This window comes from Geospiza fortis, unplaced genomic scaffold (genome assembly GCF_000277835.1).
Source record: "Geospiza fortis unplaced genomic scaffold, GeoFor_1.0 scaffold488, whole genome shotgun sequence".
NCBI lineage: Eukaryota > Metazoa > Chordata > Aves > Passeriformes > Thraupidae > Geospiza > Geospiza fortis.
This window is the reverse complement of record NW_005054365.1, coordinates 2,386,682-2,407,200: the sequence shown is the minus strand read 5'-3', so window position 1 is coordinate 2,407,200 and position 20,519 is coordinate 2,386,682. Positions and strand designations below refer to the sequence as shown.

The 20,519-nt window shown below is 43.4% G+C and overlaps 1 protein-coding gene across 1 annotated transcript in view; it reads left to right on the top strand.

Moving 5' to 3' along the window:
- The window catches only part of SKOR2 (SKI family transcriptional corepressor 2), a 31,283-nt gene extending 11,949 nt beyond the window's left edge, over positions 1-19,334 (top strand). Inside the window, exons 5-9 of the mRNA XM_031059639.1 lie at positions 3,523-3,588; positions 3,983-4,081; positions 7,906-7,973; positions 16,061-16,125; positions 18,561-19,334. Of these exons, the coding sequence (XP_030915499.1) occupies positions 3,523-3,588; positions 3,983-4,081; positions 7,906-7,973; positions 16,061-16,123 (296 nt within the window). The 3' untranslated portion in view covers positions 16,124-16,125; positions 18,561-19,334. The remainder of the gene's footprint in view (positions 1-3,522; positions 3,589-3,982; positions 4,082-7,905; positions 7,974-16,060; positions 16,126-18,560) is intronic.
- The last annotated feature ends 1,185 nt before the right edge of the window (positions 19,335-20,519 follow it).

Sequence of the window (20,519 nt, the reverse complement as noted above, 5' to 3'; positions counted from 1 at the left end):
GTGGTGGGCTCTGCAAAGCACAGACATTGTCCAGGAATAGTAGGGATGAAGTGGACACAGAGAAAGAGGAGATGGTTCTGCATGACATGGTCTGAAACCACAGGTGTAGTCAGGGTTGTGGAGGGCACAAGCTGGTGACCAGGTGCAGGGCATAGAGCTGGAAGAATAGAATTATATTCCCAGACCATCCATGCTCTGTGCCGGACAAATCACCACATTGAGGTAGCTGAGTTGTCTGGGACTGCGTGGAATTTTTTTAGCTGCTTTACAGAAAGCGTCCTGAGAGCTTCCCGGGGAAGGATTGCAGAGCATGAAGGGGTAACCTGGCTATGTCTGGCTTGTTTGGTTTTTTTTTTTTTACAGTAAGGGCAAAGTGCATTTCTTTAGAGGAGGATAGGTTCAGAAATGTTAAAAATCCACTTGTTAAAGATCCAAGTCTTAAGCTGCTCCGGTGGACGTAGAGCTGATAAAATGGCGGCGCCTCAGGAGCTGAGGCTGTGCCAGCGTCCAACCCTGGGGCCTCTGTTTTTCACAGTGCGAATTTTTGAGCAATTTTGAGGTGTCCTTTGTGGGTAGGTGTTTACACTCGAGGTTAAGAAAGCCATTTGTACCTTTATACCAAAAAAAACAATGTTTGTGCACCTGATCTCGTGGGGAAGAACAGAGGCACCCAAAGCTTTCGCTGAGGCCTTTTAAGTGGCTTACAAATATTTCACCCTCTTTCCCCTTATCCAAGAGGCACAGTTTGATTTTCCTGAACAAATTGAAGTAGTCTTTCCTAAAGGAAATCTCTGTGTCCATACAGAAGGGTGACACAGCTTTCAGTCCTGCTGCTCTAAATGCTGCAAGTTTGTGTGCAGACAAGGCCCAGGAGAGTTATGGTGGAGCTATTAGGAGGGGAAGTGATTTTTTCTTAGACTGATTAAAATTCTTTGGGCTTTCTGTTTGTTTGTTTTTAAACACCTATTTAGCTTTTAATTAACATTTAAGAGAAGGGAAGCTGGTTAAATATTCAATACCTCCTCCCTTTCAATTAAGGTAGAACAGTACACAACGCGTGATGAGGCCTCTGGGAAGTATGGAAAAATGGAGAAGAGCAGACTCCTGATTATCATTTTCAGGGGGACAGGAAAGGTGAAACCCATCTGATTATTACTGCTGTTAACAATAATAATGTTGAGATTTATTTTTTTTTTAACATCAGAGAGCAGTTTAGAAATGCAATTATTCTTTAAAACCGTGTGTCCTGTCTTTGGCCTTTAAATACCTCAGTTTTTCCACTCCCATTCTTTACTTATTTCAGGTGCAAGCATGGAGGATTTTCTAATAGGCCTTTTTCAGTAGCTTAGTAGGGAGGCTGCAGATGCTGGGAAAGTTATTCTTCATGCTACATGCCCTTATCTTCATTTTGATGCAGTTCTTTCTGTCCCAGCGAGTCAGCAGCTTCAAACCCTGCAGCCCTGGGAGCTCAACCAAGCAAGGGAGAAAGAGCTGTAGTGTCACCATACTCCAGCCTCCTCCCCTTTCCCTTCCTTCTCCTTGAAAAATCCAGTCTGTGAGCCAGTTATCCCTCAAAATCGCACATAAAGCATACACAGAAAAAGGCACCTCAATGGCAAAAAATGGGTTGGGAATATGCTAGTATTTGTAATTCAGCAAATTCACCCCTCCTAAACTTAAATTTCTCCCTTTTGATTTATTGTACCCTAATTTATCTGACAAGATATTTTGTTTTGATGGCCATCCAGTTTAAAAAAGGATCATGCTGGCTAAAAAAATTCCCCCAACAAACCCATTTTACATTGTGGAAACCCCTGAAACCACTGCCCAAAAGGTGATATATTCTTAAGCCTGCTATATCTTCTACTGTGGTGAGACAACTTATCTGTGGAAAATACTTTGTTTTCACCAAATATCCCACAAAAATGACTTTTTTTTTGTTTAAATCACCACGTTACATAAATGAGTTTTTAAAATGGCATTGCTGGCACCAGATACCAGTTGTGTAAATGTATATTCCTGAATGAGTGGTTGCTTTTTGGCTTTTTTTTAAGGATTGAAGAGAGTGGAGATGCTAAAATGCAGAGCTATTGGATAGGTTTCATACGCTATAACTTCAAGGTTTACTGGATATAGGATTGCATCGATTTTTAAAAACAGAAAAAAATGTTTTGCAAAGAGATTCCTGACTGCATCTATTGCAAGACATTCCAATTCAACTTTAAAATTAGCCTATTGTGATGACACAGTAATTTTTAAAGTAACTGTTGTATGTTGTCCGATGGCCTATTCAGTGCTATAGATTTTTATTAATAAAAAAAAAACAAACGAAACATCAAAACCCAAGGTATTTTCTCCATGAACCTCTCTTCTAACTATGTAAGCATATGAATTTATTTATATATATGTCTCTTGTGATTACTTATCAGTCGAGTTAATGATGTGTATTTACTGGCTGGACTAAAACAAGAATTAATCCAATTAGTTCAATAATTGGTTATTTACCAAATATTTTCTTAATTATTCAGAGTCCATTTCTACTTCAGCTGTAAGTAACAGTAATTCTCCCATCAATTTCAGCTTAAGTAGTATTTTATTATTTTTAGAAAAGTTTTTCATAGCTTTTATAGAAGCTATTCACAGAAATCACAGGAAAAAAATTGCAGTTGCAGAGGATAGTGAAAGTAGCACCCTTTGTCAGAAGGTTCAGCTTTCAAGTCAAACTGTCATTCAGGTGAACTTCACAACTTGTGATTTTTAAATTTTTTTTAGATTTAATTCAACTTGTAGACAAAAAAAAAGGGTGAAGGAAGTAGCATGCATGTGCCTAGAAATAGCCAATTCTGTTGCATGAAAAATTCTGTGCTATAATATGATTAAAAGTTTATGTGAGCAACCTAAGACAATTGAGTCTCTCAATTGGCTGACCCCGGAGCTGTATCCTTTATATGCAAATACCACTAATGTCAATTTTATCTCAGCTGGATATAAATTATATCCAGTTGCAACACACCCATGCCATGGAGCCCTGGAAGATGATAAAGCTAGAGAGCTGATGAAGGCAAAAAGGCATTTTTCCTGTGGATTTTGGAACAGGGTCCTGCCCAGATGGAGAGCACGGGCTTCCTGTTGAGAGGAGAAGAGATGAGACTGTAGAGAAAGATCTTCTCTTTTCTTTGCCTACTTCCAGTTGTTCTCTGATAAGAGTATATTCAAGAGAGGGGTTAGGGGGAAAGGAGGAATCAGCTCAGCAAGAAGAATATCAAGGAGACATCAGCTATTGCCTGCAAGAGGCCATGCTGTAGACAAATACTTCACTGAACTAGGGAAAATATGAATTCACAAATATTTGTGCTATGCACCCAGAAGTTTGTAGATAAACCTCGATCTTACTCTTTCTTTATATTTTTGCCCCTTTTTTTTTCCTCTCCAGATTCTCTGAAGTTGATGTGTAGTAAGGACAGCACTGACAAAAAGCACCATCTGTAAATCAATAACTTTTTTTCTTTCTTTTTTTTTAAGGAGAACACACACAAGAAACCAATTCACCTCATTCTCTGAAGAAGGATGTGGAAAATATGGGGAAAGGTAAAATAAATAAGGGCCTCTTACATTATAAAACTGCTCTTTGTTTTAATAGAATACGAGGATAATAGGGGGCACTTTTGTTCTGCACCATATTTTAAGCTTGTCAAGTAACATATGAATAATATATGGACCTTTGGGTGGATATAATTGAGATTAATGCATATATATCAATCAATACATGACACTGTAATATAATACTTTAAAATAATATATTACATTGATTTATATTCATGGCTTTCTGCACAAAATCTATGGTAGGTCTATGCAACACTTTTTTTCTTTTTCTTTTTAATAAGTGCTAAAATATTTTGTCTTAGAGTAATGAATTGCTCTGCAACTGTTCTTTCAAGAATTATTTATACAGATTATCAAAACCACTTTTTCTCTTTATTAGAGGAACTCCAGAAGGTTCTGTTTGAGCAGATCGACCTACGGAGGAGGCTGGAACAGGAATTCCAGGTGTTGAAAGGAAACGCGTCTTTCCCAGTCTTCAGTAAGACACAAAATCTGTGGCTTTGGTGTTGTGTGTGTTTGTGGTTGGTTGCTGCCAGGCTGATAAAATGAGACAGGCTTTCAGCTGTGCTGCCATGATCTTGGGCTTAGTTCTGCTGAGTCCAGGTTGGGCAGGGCTTGGAGCAAGCTGGGATGGTGGGAGGTGTCCCCGGGGCCAGAATGAGGTGATTTTTAAGGTCCCTTTAAACCCCTGCTGTGGGTGCGTTCTACTAGTTTTGATAGCATTGATTACAGTGAGTGGACAGGAAGGCATCTGGATCCTCATGGGGTACGGTGAGGTTGGTGTCTCAGCCAACACCTCAGGGGCTTCTGAAGACAAGATACTTAATCCTTGTTTTCAGGAGGTTCCTAATACTCATTTGCAGGAGGTTCCAGCTGATGCTGAAGAATTGATGTGGCCTTTTTAAGGAGTAGGAATTCCTGCTTGGATTTTTCCCGTTGGGAGAGGCCGTTTGAGATGGCCCTTCCACCACGGCCACTGAGCAGGGTGCTGCTGCCCAGGGTGATGGAATGTGCAGGGCACGTCTCAAATAAAACAAAATGGGCACTGAGCAGGGTTTTTGTGAAGCTGGCAGAAGGCTGGGCCGATTGTACAGGGATGTGGAAAAAGACCCGTTGGCTGGGATCTCTCAAACGACACCAGAGCAACAGCGGACAGATTCTTCCAGGAGAAATCCCACCTAGATCAGGATGATCCAAGAAAAAGAGGGAACCCAGACAGCATTTTCCTATTGTTAAAAGAAAATATTCTTGTCCCTTTTCTGTAGCATCAGATAGGTATGTTTGGGGAAGAAAGGAAGTGTGAGGACTCTGGGAATGACTCCATCTTTAGCCCGAATATTGAAATATGTAGACAGCTCAATAAATAGAGTCACTTGACATGATACAGATATTAATGAAAGGAGCATAACCTCATCCTTCAGAATAAATCCAGTAATTACTTGGGTTTGGGAGTGAGGTAATTTTCAAATAATTCGTGGGGATCTAAACGCTGCTGTGTGGTATTGGTGAAATGGCATCTTGGACTTTTGCCATTCAAGTCTCTTATTTATCCTTTTGTTCTTCTACAGTAAAATTAATGCTCTGTCTTTGCCATGTAAATAAACACTGCAATTAAACCACATGAAATACAATTCAAATAAAAGAAAAGAACAAGTACGGCCGACCAAGGAAGTGGTGACTGCTGTATGCTGGCTTGAAAAATATGTGGTTTCAATGTACCACAAAGTAGTGGTCAATTTTCTTCAGGATTAAAATAGAAAACAGATAATGTCCTATAAACCATACCTACAAGTGACCGTAAAGCCTATTTACAGATTTAGATTTACCAAAAAAACCCACCCCTCCTCCGCATGTAATAAAACAAGAAAAAAAGAAAAAAATTACTTTTGTAAAGCAAATCAGTGTAAATCCATGTTGAGGGTGTTTTGTCCTCTATTGCATTGTGTGCTCTAGCACAGAAGAGTGGGGCTGTTCCAGGCTCTTGCTGTTGGGCTGTTGCTTTAGGTCGGGTATTAGAATGGTATTGGTCTCTTGGGCAGGGAGAAGCCAGGGAGAGGAGTTTTTGGAGATCCAACTAAACAAAAGTTGAGGTAAAATCTAAATTGTATTGAAAACTCATCCCTCTTTCAGCTGGGAGGCAACATGAGAGAGGTGGAAGGCAAAACTATTCTCTCTGGAAAATGTCAGGTTGCCTGCAGTGAGCTCTAGAGTCACCTCTTTTGGGTCCTCCACCTGGAACAGAGCACATTTGGGGTGATCTACCTTCACAGCACCAAGCCACTGCTCACAACAGGGCTGTGCAGTAAATGGTGTTTGGTTTCAGAGTTCTCCTCTTGTTTAAATCACTGTTAAATGAGAACTGAGCTTATTTGCAAGCTCTCTAAGCAGCGCTATGCTGCAGTCTTCCCTGTGGCCTCTTGAACCTGCTTGAAACACGGACTGTGATAATTTATAAAACAGCAAGACCTTGTATTTTTCAGATTGCTGTTGGGCTTCAAAGCTGCAGGTGAAATTTTCTTTTGCCTTTAAGGTCTCTCAATGCAGAGATCACTCAAATAAAATTAAAAAACAAAATCAGATCACATGTAGTATTTGCTGTCCTGATAAAGATGCAAGCACCTGGGCATGGTGACAGTGTGCTCTCCTGGAGCCCTGCTGTGGTTTGTGCCCTCCGTGTCGGCTGCTCCACGTTCTGTCCGTCTGCATTTTAAACAATGCAGCAATAAAACGGTGGAGACGCAGTCTGGGTACTTAAAGTATTTAATTTTGTGTTAAGAAAGCTATTTAAATATTCATATCTTTTCTCCTGGGTACTGCTTATGGCTTTGTCTGTGAGCGTTTGGACTCGGATAAATGCCGCCGGAAAAAAAAAAACGCTGTCCCTACCATTAACACCCCATTTCCACTGTGAGCTTGGGCATTTGCTGTGCAGGGCTGAGCAAGATCCCTGAGCTGTTTGTTTGGAGAGGTGAGGAGCCCAGGAAGAGGCAGCTGGGAGGAAAGCATTGAGGGGAAAAAGGAAAATTTCTCCTTAAAGCCTACTCAGAGTGTAGCTGGAGGACCTCAGTTGCAATTATCAGCCTTTAGTGACCAGGACAGGAGGCAGTTACCTTTTCATACTTTTTGGGGGGGGGTGGGTACTACGGAAAGAGGAATTTATTTTTGTTGGCTTATTTTTCTGATCAAGTCGGAGTAGAGGGAATAGGCTTAACAGTTCTGTGGGAATTTACTGGAAATCTGAAGAACTTCATTGAGATAATGCCACCGTGTCCTTTTCAGTGTGGTTGTGCTGGACTCCTGAGGGCTTCAGCTTGCCAAAATTTCTCACTCTTTTCCTGTTTCATTGCTGTCTCCCTGCCTCCTTTCCTTTTAAATAACACCTTTATTATTTAGAGGGGACAAAGTTCTTTTTTGAGAGGGGGACAGAGCTCTGCCCCCTTGTTATTTCTTCCAGGACAGGCTCCTTAGTTGAATCAAAATGATAGTGGCTGGGATGGGTTTTCTTTCCTCTTCCATTTAACAGCCCATCCTTGCACCCTGACCTCCATCAGGCAGCTCTTGGAGTTCCCTGTTTCTTGTCAATAGTTTTGTTTATATTCCTCTTTTTCCCACCCACCAACAGGAGTGTTAAGGAGCACAGAGCATCAGTTAGTCTCCTAACAAATGAAGTTTTGTCCGAAATGGTTGTTTAGGAGGAAAATCAGGGAAGGAGGATCCTACTGGAGCAGGAAGGCCGGCCTGTGCTGTAACCCAGCTGCCCAGGATCTCTCTTTCAAAGACTTTCTCCCTTCCAAATTCCACGTCACTCTTTATGGAGCTTCAGTTTTGTTCAAAGCCGTCAGCACGATGCTACAAACCACAAATCAAACCCTGCATCCTTGAACGCTTTCTCCTCTCACGCGCTGGACATCGCTGCTGGTGTCAACAGATTTATGCCAAAGCAAAGAAAAGCAGTTTCTGCTCTTCTCTTCAGGGCCTGAAAAAGTTTGACTAATGACTGCAGAGCCTTGCCCGTGCAGGAAAATAGCTGGGAATAAATGCTAGCAACACAAAGTTAACCTCCTACATTTTCTGATGGGGGAAGTAGTGAAATCTAACTTTCCCACATCTTTTTCTGGTGTCAGTGGTGTCTCCTATTAGACACATATTTGTCAGGCGTGTGTTTTAATTGAGTGAAGGACTTTTGTAATGCTTTGTGATGCCTCAGTAGTGACTGGGCTTGATTTAGCTTGATTGGTGTCAATACTGCCATGTGGTCTCTGTTTCAATTATTGCACCTACACTTTTTTCCCTCTCGTGCAGACAATTTTCAAGATCAGATGAAGCGGGAGCTGGCGTACAGAGAAGAAATGGTGCAGCAGCTACAAATCGTAAGTTTACTTTCTCTGATAAAAATGTCTTCAGCTGCTGCTTTGTGTTTTTTAAGCTTACACCTCAATTTTTTCCTTTGTGAGCCATGCAGATGCACCATTACTGAGCTGCTATTGCCTTACATTTAGCAAGAGGTAAACACGCAGTTCTCAGCTGGTTTGGAGCCTAATTACCTGGAGATTTACTTTCACACAGTAACCAGATGTGTCTTCATGTTTCAACTAAACAAAATGTGTCGACTCGACACGGAGAGGTGCTTCTGCAGAGAGGAGAAGTGAATCAGTAAACTTTGAGCAGTTAAACGTTTCTGCCTAGGGAATCTGCTCAATCCCTGCTTCCCACCAGAAAATAAACCTTAGGATGTGTCTTTTTCTCATTTCAGACACTAGAAGAAGTGCTTAACTCAGCAGTAAAGGATCAAGTTGCCAAAACACAGTTCAGTGCAGGCACATGTTACTGTTGGGTCTCTTGCTTGTTATTTTAAAACCAAGAGGGATTTTTCCTGTGTGCTAGTGCAGCTCTGGATCATCACATCCAGCTGTGTTGTTTTGAAAAGTTGACGTCCTTAATCCGGTGCAAGCAAAGGGGCTGGAGCATGGGAAGCTGTTCCACACTCAAATAAATGAATGCTTAGTGTGGTTTCAAGAGCAGCGCATGGTGAGGCTGTCAGCTAATGCTTGCTGTGCTGGTGCTTTCTCTGTGATCAATCTGACATTGCTCAACGGGGTTTTGTTTTTGAGGCAATCTTGGAAATATCCCCATTTCTCTGAATCAGCCTCATGCTCCCCCATTGAAATTTTCCTCCTGCTTGTCACGGGGCAGAGAAGGCATTGCCCAGCCTCCTGGTACTGTCATTTTCTAAGTGATGGGTTAGGACATAAAAGTGAATTTGAAGGCCAGGATTGTCAGACTTGTGCTCTGATGTTTAGAGGCATTTAGGACCGTGCCTGCTGACTGCAGAGATTTCAATGAGACATGGAGGTTGTTTGAAAGCGGCTGCTTGTGGAGGAAACTCAGGTCCAGAATATCTCTGGGTGTTTTTTGCAGCTGGTCTGCACTCTTTTCCTTTAGTGTGCCCAGTTGTTACTGTGTCCCCCTTTGTGTGCCGATGACAGGCAGGGAGGTTTGACTTGAGCCGTGAATTTTGTTGTCTCAGAAAATTCTAATTAGGATGCCTGAAAAGCACTTCCTCTGCTGCTTTGGACTTGAGGCAGGTGACCAGCTGAATTTCCTGCTGCAAAAAACTTGTAAGCACAAAGTTTATGGGCCCACCCCAGTCCTTATCTCTTGTGTCAGCTGAACCTGGAGCTGGCTAACTCCCAGGGAGAGAATGGATCACCTCTGCCACTCACCTTGTGGCCCTGTGGTGAAGTTGTTTCTGGAACTGGATATCCCAGACCTCCAGCAAGCCAGCTGTGGTGGTTTTCCTGATTTTCTTGGTCAGGAAAATAAATATGATCAAGTAATTCACATCCTTTTCACTTACTGACTTGTGCTATGGACAGACTAAGAGTCACTTAATCATTTAACAGAGTTGAATGTACTTACAGAGAATAGCTTCAACATCTAATGTGCTGCACAAACAACTCAGGACCTCTTCCCTCACTACAGATGCCTTAATTTAATTATTACTAATGAAAATGTTGTTGAATCACCAGTAAGTCTTCATGTTCATATTTGTGGGGCAGGTTGTGATCAGTGAGACTGATAAAAAGATGTTTATATGAAAAACTGAGAGCCTCCTGCAAATAATGAGTGTGCTTGCCAAAATGGGTGCAGAAATCTTCAGAGTTGTCTTGGCTGATAACTGAAATGGAGTCAGCACTTTTGAGATGATAATCCCAGCAGTGGCTTTAATTCATTCATGGGAATATATCTCATATGTTTATATCTAGAATTAAGATTAATGAACTGAATGTGGTAATGATAGAACTACTTTGGCCTTCCAGGGTTTTTGCATGGATGAATTGGTGCAGAATGCACAAAAAGCATGTCTGCTTTTGATTTTTTGTTTAATTGCTGTTGTTGTTTTGTTTTTAACTGGCACTTTTAGGAGCTCTTTTTTGTACCTGAGATGCTGCACTACTACTTTGACAGAGCTTTAACCTAATTTTCTTGTTAACATAGAAGTACAAAGAGAAAAGCAGAAGTGTTTCATACATCCTGAAATAATAGTATTAATTAGACCTTCATAGGTGTATGCTTTTGTTGTACTAAACTCAAAATTTACTGATGTAACTAGCCACGGAATGGGACTTAATTGGTTTTAAAAATTATTTTACAAAAAATACAGATGCCTAGAGTCAAGGGTTTTTTTGGCTCTTCTCACTGCTGAAGATATACAACTTAAATTAGTCCTTCCTGAATATCCCTGGAAAGGTTCAAGAGCCGTGTGGATGTGGCACTCGGGGACACGGATTAGTGTGGGCTGGGGCAGTGCAAGGGAAATGGTTGGATTTGAATATCTTGGAGGGCTTTTCCAACCTAAATGATTCTATCATCCCCTGATCCCCTGTAACTGTAGGTACCAGAAAGAGGTTTTTCCAGAACGATCATTTCACTCACCCTGAACTGAGTAATCAGACTTATAAATAAATTAACCCAGCGCGTTCGCTATTTCGGAAATATCTGTAATACAAGCTGAACGTGATCACGAAAAAATCATCCAATCCTTATTGCATTTGAAAACTTCCCAGCGCCAACACCCGCTGCAGACTGCCGTGAAGCTCGTGCCCTGCACTGGCCGTGACGCTTTTTCGCTAAACCCCCCCGCGAATTGAGCCGGGCTTAAATTAAAGCGGGGCTGGATCAGCGGCCCCCGCTGCTCCTGCTGCTCTGCCAGAGCCGCAATTCAAAAATAATAATATTCCAGGGTCTCCTGAAAGCCAGGAGCAAGGCTCAGGTCGCTAGGAAAACGGGGTGGGCCCTGTTCTGTTAATCTTCACTGGTGGGAGCCGGATTCTTTGCAGGCAGCCTGGCTCAGAGGGCTGCTGGAGCAGCAGGTTGGTGTGTGGCCATTGGTTTTGATGGGAATCACAGAATGAGTAAGGCTGCAAGTGGCCACTGGAGGTCCCCGAGTCCAAGCTCCCTGCTGGAGTGGAGTGCCGCAGAGCACATTGCTCAGAACAGTTCTCCAGGCAGGTTTTGAGCACCTCCAGCGAGGAAGGCTCCACAGCCTCTCCATGCAGACTGTTCCGGTAAGGAATTTCTTCCTGATGTCCAGGTGGAATTTCCTTTGTTTCAGTTTTCAGAGTTCTCCAAGTGTCTGAAGCAGCTACCAGGAAGTTTTGCAACCTGTTTGTGCCAGGATCTTGGCCAAATGCTAGGAAACAACCAATCATCATATTTAACAAGAAAATGGATCTTAGACTCCCTGAATGCATTTTTCTCTTCCTCCTCTGGCAAAGTGCTGTCTCCCAAATTGGCTGAGTACAGGATGTGTACAAGGAGATCATATATAAAATGTGGATTTTGCATGTGGATCCTGTTGTGCCACGGAAGGTTTAAACTGGATATTAGGGAAAAATTCTTCACTGTCGAGCGCTGAGATCAGCTGTTCAGGGCAGAGGTGGTGTCCCCACCCCTGGAGGGGTTTAAAGGCTGTGTGGATGTGACAATTGGGGACATGGCTCAGTGGTGAGCTGGGCATTGGTGGCATGGTTGGACTCAATTATCTTACAGATCTTTTTGAACCTAGAAGATTCTGAGATTTTGAGGATCATCTGGCTTTTGTTAATGAGTTGAACAGAAAGGGCCAGAGAGGAGGAACTGCTGCCCAGCAGGATGAGGGAAATTCTGACATGGTGCAGCCTTAGAAGAGCTCACCTGCCTTTAGAGTTTTTAGTTTCTGTCCAATGAGACCAGAACTCATCTGCTGGGACAGCCCAGCACCGTAACCAAGTACCAAGTCGCCTCCTGCCTGAGACTCTGCATCTGTCTGATATTGTCTTCCGAGCAACTGTGTTCGTGGAACAGACTTTAAAACCACAAACTTTCCTCCTAGCTGCCTGGCGAGACAAAAAGATCAGAAGCAGTATTGCCAGCATTATGATTTTCATTTTTTTTTTCCTTTAATGTTTTCATTAACCTCTCTCAAACATGGCCACAGGAAAGTAGAATGCCAAGCAGGAAATTTAAGCCTCCTGCAAACTGAGGAGCCCTTCTTAATTTTCCCTCAGAGGTGCCTTACAAGTAGTTTTTGGGTTCTCCATGGTGACCTGTCCATCAGGAAAAGCTCAGGTGGTGTTCATCACCCGTGGTGGTTTAGATCATCAGCTGATGATCAATCCCACTGATTTTACATTGGGGTAAAAGGTGACAGGTTTCTGAGGTGTGTTAGAAATGTGAAACACTCAGGCAGGCCTTTGTCTTTCCAGATTAGGTGAAAAATGATGGTTTGGTTTTGTTTGGGATATTTTAGTTAGGTTATGCTCCCATGAACTGAATTCTTCCTTACCAGCCTCACTTCAGGGTGATAATAATGTTCAGAGCTGAGAACTGGATCCATCTGGAACTGCTCCGTGTTTTATGGCTTTCTGCTCTCAGTGCTCCTTTAAATCAACTCCGTTCTTCGGAGTCAGGCAATAAAATAAATCAGGAACTATCTCTCTGCAAAACTGATTTCCATCTCTGCATCATCTTTCACCCCAATCCTTAGAGATTGACAAGGAATGTTTAAAAGAAGGGGAAAAAAATCCACCATGTGGTTAATGTTGGTAAATCTTCAGAGCCACGAGAGCCTGTCCCTCTGGGTTGCACTGTATTTCAGAAGAGCACCAGTAGTTCTAACTCCTAGTTTACACTGCTAATGGAAAGCTTTTGTACAACTCATGTATTCATTATCCAAACAAGAAGCACCCACATTTCTGTGTGGGGAGATCTGGGTTCTCAAAAACAGGAAATGGGAAATGGCAGCGCTTCAGTGCCATTTGTGATTTCTGTGCTTGGCCTGAAGTGGTGCAGCTCAGATGATTGACCTTGGAGAGAATGCAAACAGTTGTTCAGCAGAATGGCTCTCGGATTTCTTGAGTGGCATCTTGTGCTGAAGTGCCTGCTCACAGGCACACACATAATGACAGGTAAAAGAACATTTCTGGAACGCTGTGTCCTGTGTCCTCAAAAGGCTCATCCCTCAGTGTGCACAGGAAAGTGAGCTGTTTTCACCAGAATTTTATTTCTTGCTGTCAGTTTTTTAGGTGTTTTTTTTTTGTTTGTTTGTTTGGTTGGTTTTTATTTTTCAGAGACAGGTGAGAAAAACTTGTATCCTGACACCACATGTGGATATGCCTTGGCTGCATAGGATGGAGCTATGCCTCTTTCTCCAGTAAATTCAAATGTTAAAGAAAATGATGCCTTGTAGAAATTTAAGCAGAAATCTTCCTTTCCTTTAGAATGTGCAGAAATTCTGATCAAAAATGGGTGTGGATGTGCAGGGAGCCACAAGCCAGCCTCAGCTGCCGCATGAGTGCAAAATATTTTTTCTAGGCAACAGAAGGGAGAGTGATGTAAATCGTGTACCTCAGCAGAGATGGGATGCAGAGGTGAAGCCTCTGAAAGAGGATGGTGTGCTGAAGCTTCTTTGATGTCTGAGTGTGTAAACAGGGATCAGACAGGAACTTCATAAATGATTCCCCTATCCTATGCATTGCCTGTGCTTTGGTTTGAGTCATGGGGCAGGCTCCAGGCTTGCTGAGTGGGCTCCTTCCAGGTAGAATAAATGGGAATGTGCTCCAGGAATGCACAGGGGACTGCGCTCCAGTTCCTAAAGGGTACCAGGACTAGACTGGAGTCAGCCTGTAGGAATATTACCCATATTATAAATATATAAAAATATGTCCATAGTGACCATATTGCATTTTTCTTGGAGTTTCTCTTCAGATCTGCTCTCATTGTGTTTCCTACTAATGGGGACCTGGTCGTGAAAACTGGGGTTTTTGCTGCTTAAAACCCAACTAAGTGCCTTCACTTTTGTTATTTCTATACACCCTTTGAAAAGGGCCACGTTTTTGCCAGGAAGAGCCCTAAATCCTCTTCCACCACAGCATCAGAGTTACCAAATGCTCTGACAACAACAGAAATAGAAGATGACATTGTAGGTGATTTAACTCATGGAGAAAGCAGTCATTTCCCTGTTGAGCACCCACCTCTCCCACTGCCATCAATTGCCAGGAGATCAGGTAAAACAACACACGTTAGAAAGAGGCCAAATATAGCGGAGAAGTGGATTAAGAACAGTTAATTTCTGGCAGAATGTACCCCGTTGTATTATCTAGGTCAGTACAGCTTGGGAGATGTCCTACATAATCTGTGGCCATGCAAACCCAAGTTGGCCTTCGTGAGTGGGAGAGAGGCAGGAATCAGCTGGCGAGGCACCACAGGTCCCAGCGGGAACGTGCTGATTCTTTTCGTGCGCTTTGTTTGTGGCTCCCTTTTGCACCCAAACCATGGCCAAAGGGATGATCAGGGAAGCAGCTTCTCTGCACCCCCCTCTCTGCTGCAGCTTGGGAAGGAGTTTTGCAGCCTTTGCAAGCTCCGTGTCCTGCAGGCAGCTGTGCCTGGGGACACGGTGGAGGGGACAGCTCTGTTTCTTGGGGGGGATCTGGCCACAAGCTTCCTGATTCCTATTATCTTCTGTCAGGGGAAGGGGTTATAAGAGTAGTCAGACAAAACACCTGGAATCTTGGTCTTTTCTGGCCATCAGTGGTTTGTGCACACGCATCTCCCCTTTCCCAGGGCTGTGCAGGGGGGAAGCAGCGTGCCCCTGTGAAAGGCTTCTGCTCTCATTCAGCCACAGACACTGCTCCTTCCAGCCAGATTGACCTCCTTTCCCAAGACATGAAAGAGTTATCTCTCGATCTTCAAAAGCCCCTCTCTCTCCTCTCACCCTGATCATCCCCTCCTCTTTTTCCTGATTAAGGTAGGCAGGGATGGATAAGTCTCTCGATGTCTTTGCAGGCACAATGCTTTACTCCAGCCCAGAGGCACAGTGGCTGGGCACAATTCACACAGACATCCTCATAATGGGGGATGGGCATAGTGTATTTAAAATAATTATGGGCATAGTGTTTTTAAAATCAAAACAGGGATGTACAGGAACATGTGGGGTCAGTGAATACAGATTCACATTCACTGTGTCTAGATATGTGGGACATGTTGCTTGAACTCTCTGCTTTTGCCCATCTGTTTCTTCTGCTGTTTGTGCAGGTTAAGGCCTTGATCCTGACTTCAGGTGACATAATTGTCAGCTTGCAGTGACATATTTGACATTATTTGTGAGCATATTCTGGAGTGCCTGGCAGCAGAAGCAGGTCAGCTCAGTGTGCAGCAGCACCTAGGAGTGCAGGGACACAGGATTTTTTGATCTCCCAGCCTGAATTCCTCCAGCAGTCCCTCCAAAAGTCATCATCTAAGAATTTGTAGCCACTTGCATTCCCAGCTATGGGGAAATCTCAGAGCAATTTCATTTTGTTGCATTCTAAAGGCCCAGCACTGAAGAAGAGCAGCTCTGTAATGTATTCCCAATGGCCAATGAGCACATCATCCCACTTTGTTTCTAAATATAACTGTGTTCCCTAATATGCCCATGTTCTCTGTTTTTCTTTAATTATTTGTTCCACTTCAGTGGCTTCCCTTCAGATTGGTGCAAGTTGGAGATAACTATTATGAACTTCCTAATTAGGGGGATATAAATACACGAAGTCTCACGCTCCCAACCTGCTGTATTGTGGCTGTGCAGGGATCAGTGTGCATTGCCTGATCTGTCACAGACAGCTGACTTTTTATGATCTCACAGGTGGCTTTATCCTTTGTCAGCCTCTGATATAAACAAAGCACCAGAATGCATCTTTTACACTGAATCTTAAGATTTTATCTGTTGTTTTAATTCTGGCTTTTTTTTTATTTTATTTCTGCTTCAACCTCCCTGAGGTTTCATAGAGTTGAACCTTTGTATTTAAGGTGTTGCTTCCTACAATTCTTCCCCGTTTTCAGGAAGGAAAACAAAACCTTTCATTTACAGGGATTTCCCTGGGTGTTTCATTAGCCAGACCTTGTCTTGAGCAGTGTCTCTGCTTCTGTGTCGTTCCAGATTCCCTATGCAGCAAGCTTGATCAGGAAAGAAAAGCTCGGTGCACACCTCAGCAAAAGCTAAAGGTGAGCTTGTGAGAAAGAGACTTCATTCCACTTGACCTGGCTGCCTGTGTTCCCCTGCAGCCATTGCAGGAATTAAGAGGATCATCCTGTTGTTTGATGTGGCTGGTGCTGGTCCCAAAGCCTTCTCTGTGCAGGGGCTGTGCTACAGTCTAAAGCTGATAAATCACATGTGGCACGAATTATGAGGCTTCACTGGGGTGGGATGTAGTGCTGGGAGCTGACCCTGGGTCCTGCTGTGACAGGAGAAAGGCTTCAAACTGGAAGTAGCTTTAAATTAAATATTAAAGGAGCTTTAAATTAAATATTAGGAAGAAATTCTTCCCTGTGAGGGCGGGCAGGCCCTGGCCCAGGGTGCCCAGAGCAGCTGTGGCTGCCCCTGGATCCCTGGCAGTGCCCAAGGCCAGGCTGGATGGGGCTTGAGCACCCTGAGATGGTGGAAGGGGTCCCTGCCCATGCCCGGGGTAGGATGAGGGGATCTTTAAGGTTTTTTTCAACCCAAACCATTCCATGGCTCTAACTGCCTGAACTTGTGCTTTTCCTGAAAAAGTGTCATCAAGGTCAATGTACCTTCAGTGGAAGGAGGGAAATGCCTTGGCATTCAGAGTGCAAAAAAAATGTTCACACTCCAGGTAGGGAGGAGTTTTTCTGCCCTTAATGGAACTGCTTTAGCTTCAGGAAAAAGCAGTACATCAGCATATTTTGGGAGTCTCTCAGAACCCCTGACTGTGGTTCTGAAGTTCAGTGTCCTACAGAAGTTAATTCTCCTGCTGCTCATGTGCAGGGCCTTCCAAAACCAAACACTACATTTTTCAGGACTGTCTATTAGAAGGGTTCATTTAGTAGAAACACCTCCATCATCAGTGGCCTGGGAGATTGCAGTTTTGGGCGCTGAAGTTTTAACATTTAAATGACATTCTCTTGGGTTTTTTTTCCTAGTAAAACAAGAAGATTAGGGATTGGAGGCAGATGCCAAAAGCTGGTAGCCCTCCTGCTGTGTTATGCCACAAAATCTGGCTTGTGGATTCACTAAAAAAATCCCCAAGGAGAAGTAGGGGGATAAGAAAAAGAAGGGCTACTCATACACAGAGATCTCAGTAATGCACAAAATAGAGGTATTCAAGAGAGTCTGGGACATCTAAGAAGGGCTTGATAGGAGAGATGATGGAGGTTTGCCTGTGGAAGAAGCAGATTCTTAAAAATAAAAGCAGTAGAGTAAGTACAGAGTAACCAGATAGCCACGATCTGTGTCCCGGAGCTCTGCCCACTGAGATAAGGAGATTATTCTGAGCAGCGAGCTGGTCTCTTTTGGCTTGGTGCTCACTTCCTTACTGACTGCCAGCGTTTTCCAATCGAGCCCACAGCAATCTGAGCGCTGATTTAAAACAACTCAGTGGCATTAACACACCAAAGAAAAACAGCAGGTCAGGAGCAGCAGGTCCTGCCCCAGTGCCGCATCTGCAGAGCTTGATGCCCAATAAAAACCTGCCTGAGGAAGGCAGCACTGGAGGAAAGCAGCAGTTTGCTCCCATCGCCGGGCTTCCAGCAGCTCCCGGTCCCCGCAGGGCCGGTGCGGCATCCCGGCAGCGAGCATTCCCTTTGGCGAGGGCGGGAAGGATGGATGCGCTCCTCACGCTGCTTCTGCCCGCATCCCCGCGGGCAACGGGGATGTCTCCACGCAGCCCCGGTGCTTTTGAAGATTTGGTGTTGCTTAAGTGCTAAGCTGAGCCAGCCAGGCGGAGAACCAGGGCTGTGCTGTTCACTTTCGTGTCCTTGATGCGCCGAGAAGGAAAAGTCTCCTCAGGAGGAAGCGTGTTTGCACATCCCTGCCCTCGCAGCGCTCCCGGGGGCTTCAGACTCTCTGTTTGGCAGAGCAACCCCTCAGTTCCTGCCCTGAGCCCCTCTGCTCCTCCCCACAGCAGATCTGGCTGCGTTTAATATCACTGCAATTAGTTAAAGTTTGCACTTCATCTTCATTGACAATATTTCCACGCGGCCCCACAGGTACTCACTGGGTTATGCCACAAAATCTGGCTTGGGGATTCACTAAAAAAATCCCCAAGGAGAAGTAGGGGGATTAGAAAAAGAAGAGCTACTCATACACAGAGCTCTCAGTAATGCACAAAATAGAGGTATTAAGAGAGTCTGAGAAGGGCTTGATAGGAGAGATGATGGAGGTTTGCCTGGGCTGTAGAAGAAGCAGATTCTTAAAAATAAAAGCAGTAGGAGTAAGTACAGAGTAACCAGATAACCATGATCAAAGTGTCAAAGTCTCAGGGGATGCTGCTAGAGCAGGTGACCTACATGTGTGTCCCTTTCCCAAGGGTTGTAAATAAATGTCATAATTCTGTCACTGTCTCGAACTTTTGCTCAATGTTGATAACACTTTCTCTCTCTCTCTTTTTGTCCCTCTCTTTTCTTTTTTTTTCCACTCCCAGAAGCACAGGAGCTTTTGCAGCTGTTACCTTATAAGTTATAACCCAGTCAGAAACCTGACTTGTATATAGACTGTGAAATGGAAGTGTTTGGGGATCTAAATAAAAAAAAAAAATCAGGTTCCTCTGAACCTAAGGACAAGTGACCTCATAGTATCATGGACAACCATGTCAAATAGAATGTAGCAGCCATTTATTAGTAAACACAAAACAACAAAAAAAAATGCCTGTCCTTGATATTTTTCTTTTTTTTTTTTTTTGGTGGTACCAAAGTTTAAGTCTTTGTGTTTTTAGAAGGACTATTGAGCTTGATAGAGAACAAAAAAAGCTTTTGAATCGTGCAGAAAAGCTGTGAAAGGAACTGCTGGTCCTTTCAATGCCACAGGCACTGACAACATCTGCCAGCTCACCTCTTGCTTTGGAATAGTGATTGTTATATGGAAGGGAATGAACGTCTCACCAGATGGGCCAGAACCACGTTTGGATGGACGGGTGGACAGAAGGATGGACGGATAGAGCAGCGTTAGCCATACACCGTGCTTTTTAAAAGCAGTCTGGAGATTCTCACACCCCTCTCCCTCGTCCCTTCCCCCCTCTGGTATTTTGCCTGCTGTATGAATTACGATTGTACTCCTCTGGAAATATTTTACAATTTAATATTGAGTGTAATTAAGAATATAATCACTGTTATCAAAAAAGGTATTTAACTCTGTTGTAGTTTCTTTATCATTCATGTGGATAAAAAGTCTATAATAAAAAAAAAAAAGAAAAGTATGAGATAATAGTTGAGCTTCCCTGTAATTTAATGCCATGCTTAGTCCACTGAAGAAAAAAACTGGGAAATCTATCCCCAGTAATGCCTTTTTAGAAGTATTTTATTTCACAAATAATATGCTGAAGAGTTTCATGGTGGAAATTTCTGCCTCTGTTTATTTTGAAAACGCTCAGAAGAAGCAGATTTAGTACAATTTCAGGACGTGCCTTGTGGATCCCCAGCAATAAAGGCAGTCAGTTGATTTTGAAGACTGCAGCCGTATTCCCCCAGGTCTTTCCTTGGTGACCTGCACCATTGTGATTGTCAGGGATTTCCTGGTGAATCCACCTCCCTGCTGAAGGGCTTGGTCCCAAACACAAAGGATCTCCCACACCAGGACAGCACCACCGGCATCCAAAAGTGGATTCAGCCATGCCCAGCAGAGCTGCTCTCTCAATATTCCCAGCAAATTCCCAGCAAATTCCTGTGAGATTAAATCACCTTGTTTTGCAGTTCCTTGGTGCAGCTGGCAGGGCTGGGAGGCAGGGGAGGAAGGGCACAGCCTGTTTTCATGCCCTACCCTGCACAGTTTGCTCTGGTGTTAGGTGAGCTGACAGGACTCACAGAACCAACAGAATTAAGGCTTTTGTCACGTGGGAAAAAAAAAAAAAGCAGCAAAACCACCAGAAAAGCTGGGCCAGGGCAGCTCAAATTTTCACCTGTACCAGTAGCCTGCTCCCAGGAACAGAGGAAATCAGATACTTTGTGAAAGCACATCAGCAATTAGAGATATGTTCCCAGAATATTGTTTTAGCTAGTAATGATTTACTGCTTATGGGTTTTCTGACATAGACATGATGTCTTGCTTTTAGTAACCCTCAATGGATTTTCTTTTCTTCCATGAACACAACCAGTGATTTTTTAAGACCTAGGCACACTTTTAGCAGATTACAGCATCCTGTGGCAATAAACTCCACTGCTTAAATACAGCTTGTGGGGAAAAAAGAGAAAACCATCTTCTGATGATTTTAGCTGCCAAATTTAGTCTCATTTTATGCCCTGGGCTTCTTGTACTGGATGAGACAAATGGCTTGTTGACTACTGGCCATCCCTGTCTGCTTTCCCCTTGTCTGACATGATTTCATGCCATCTATCAAGCCTTTTTGGCTGTGTTTTTTCCAGACTAAGTTGTAGTCATCCCTCCAACA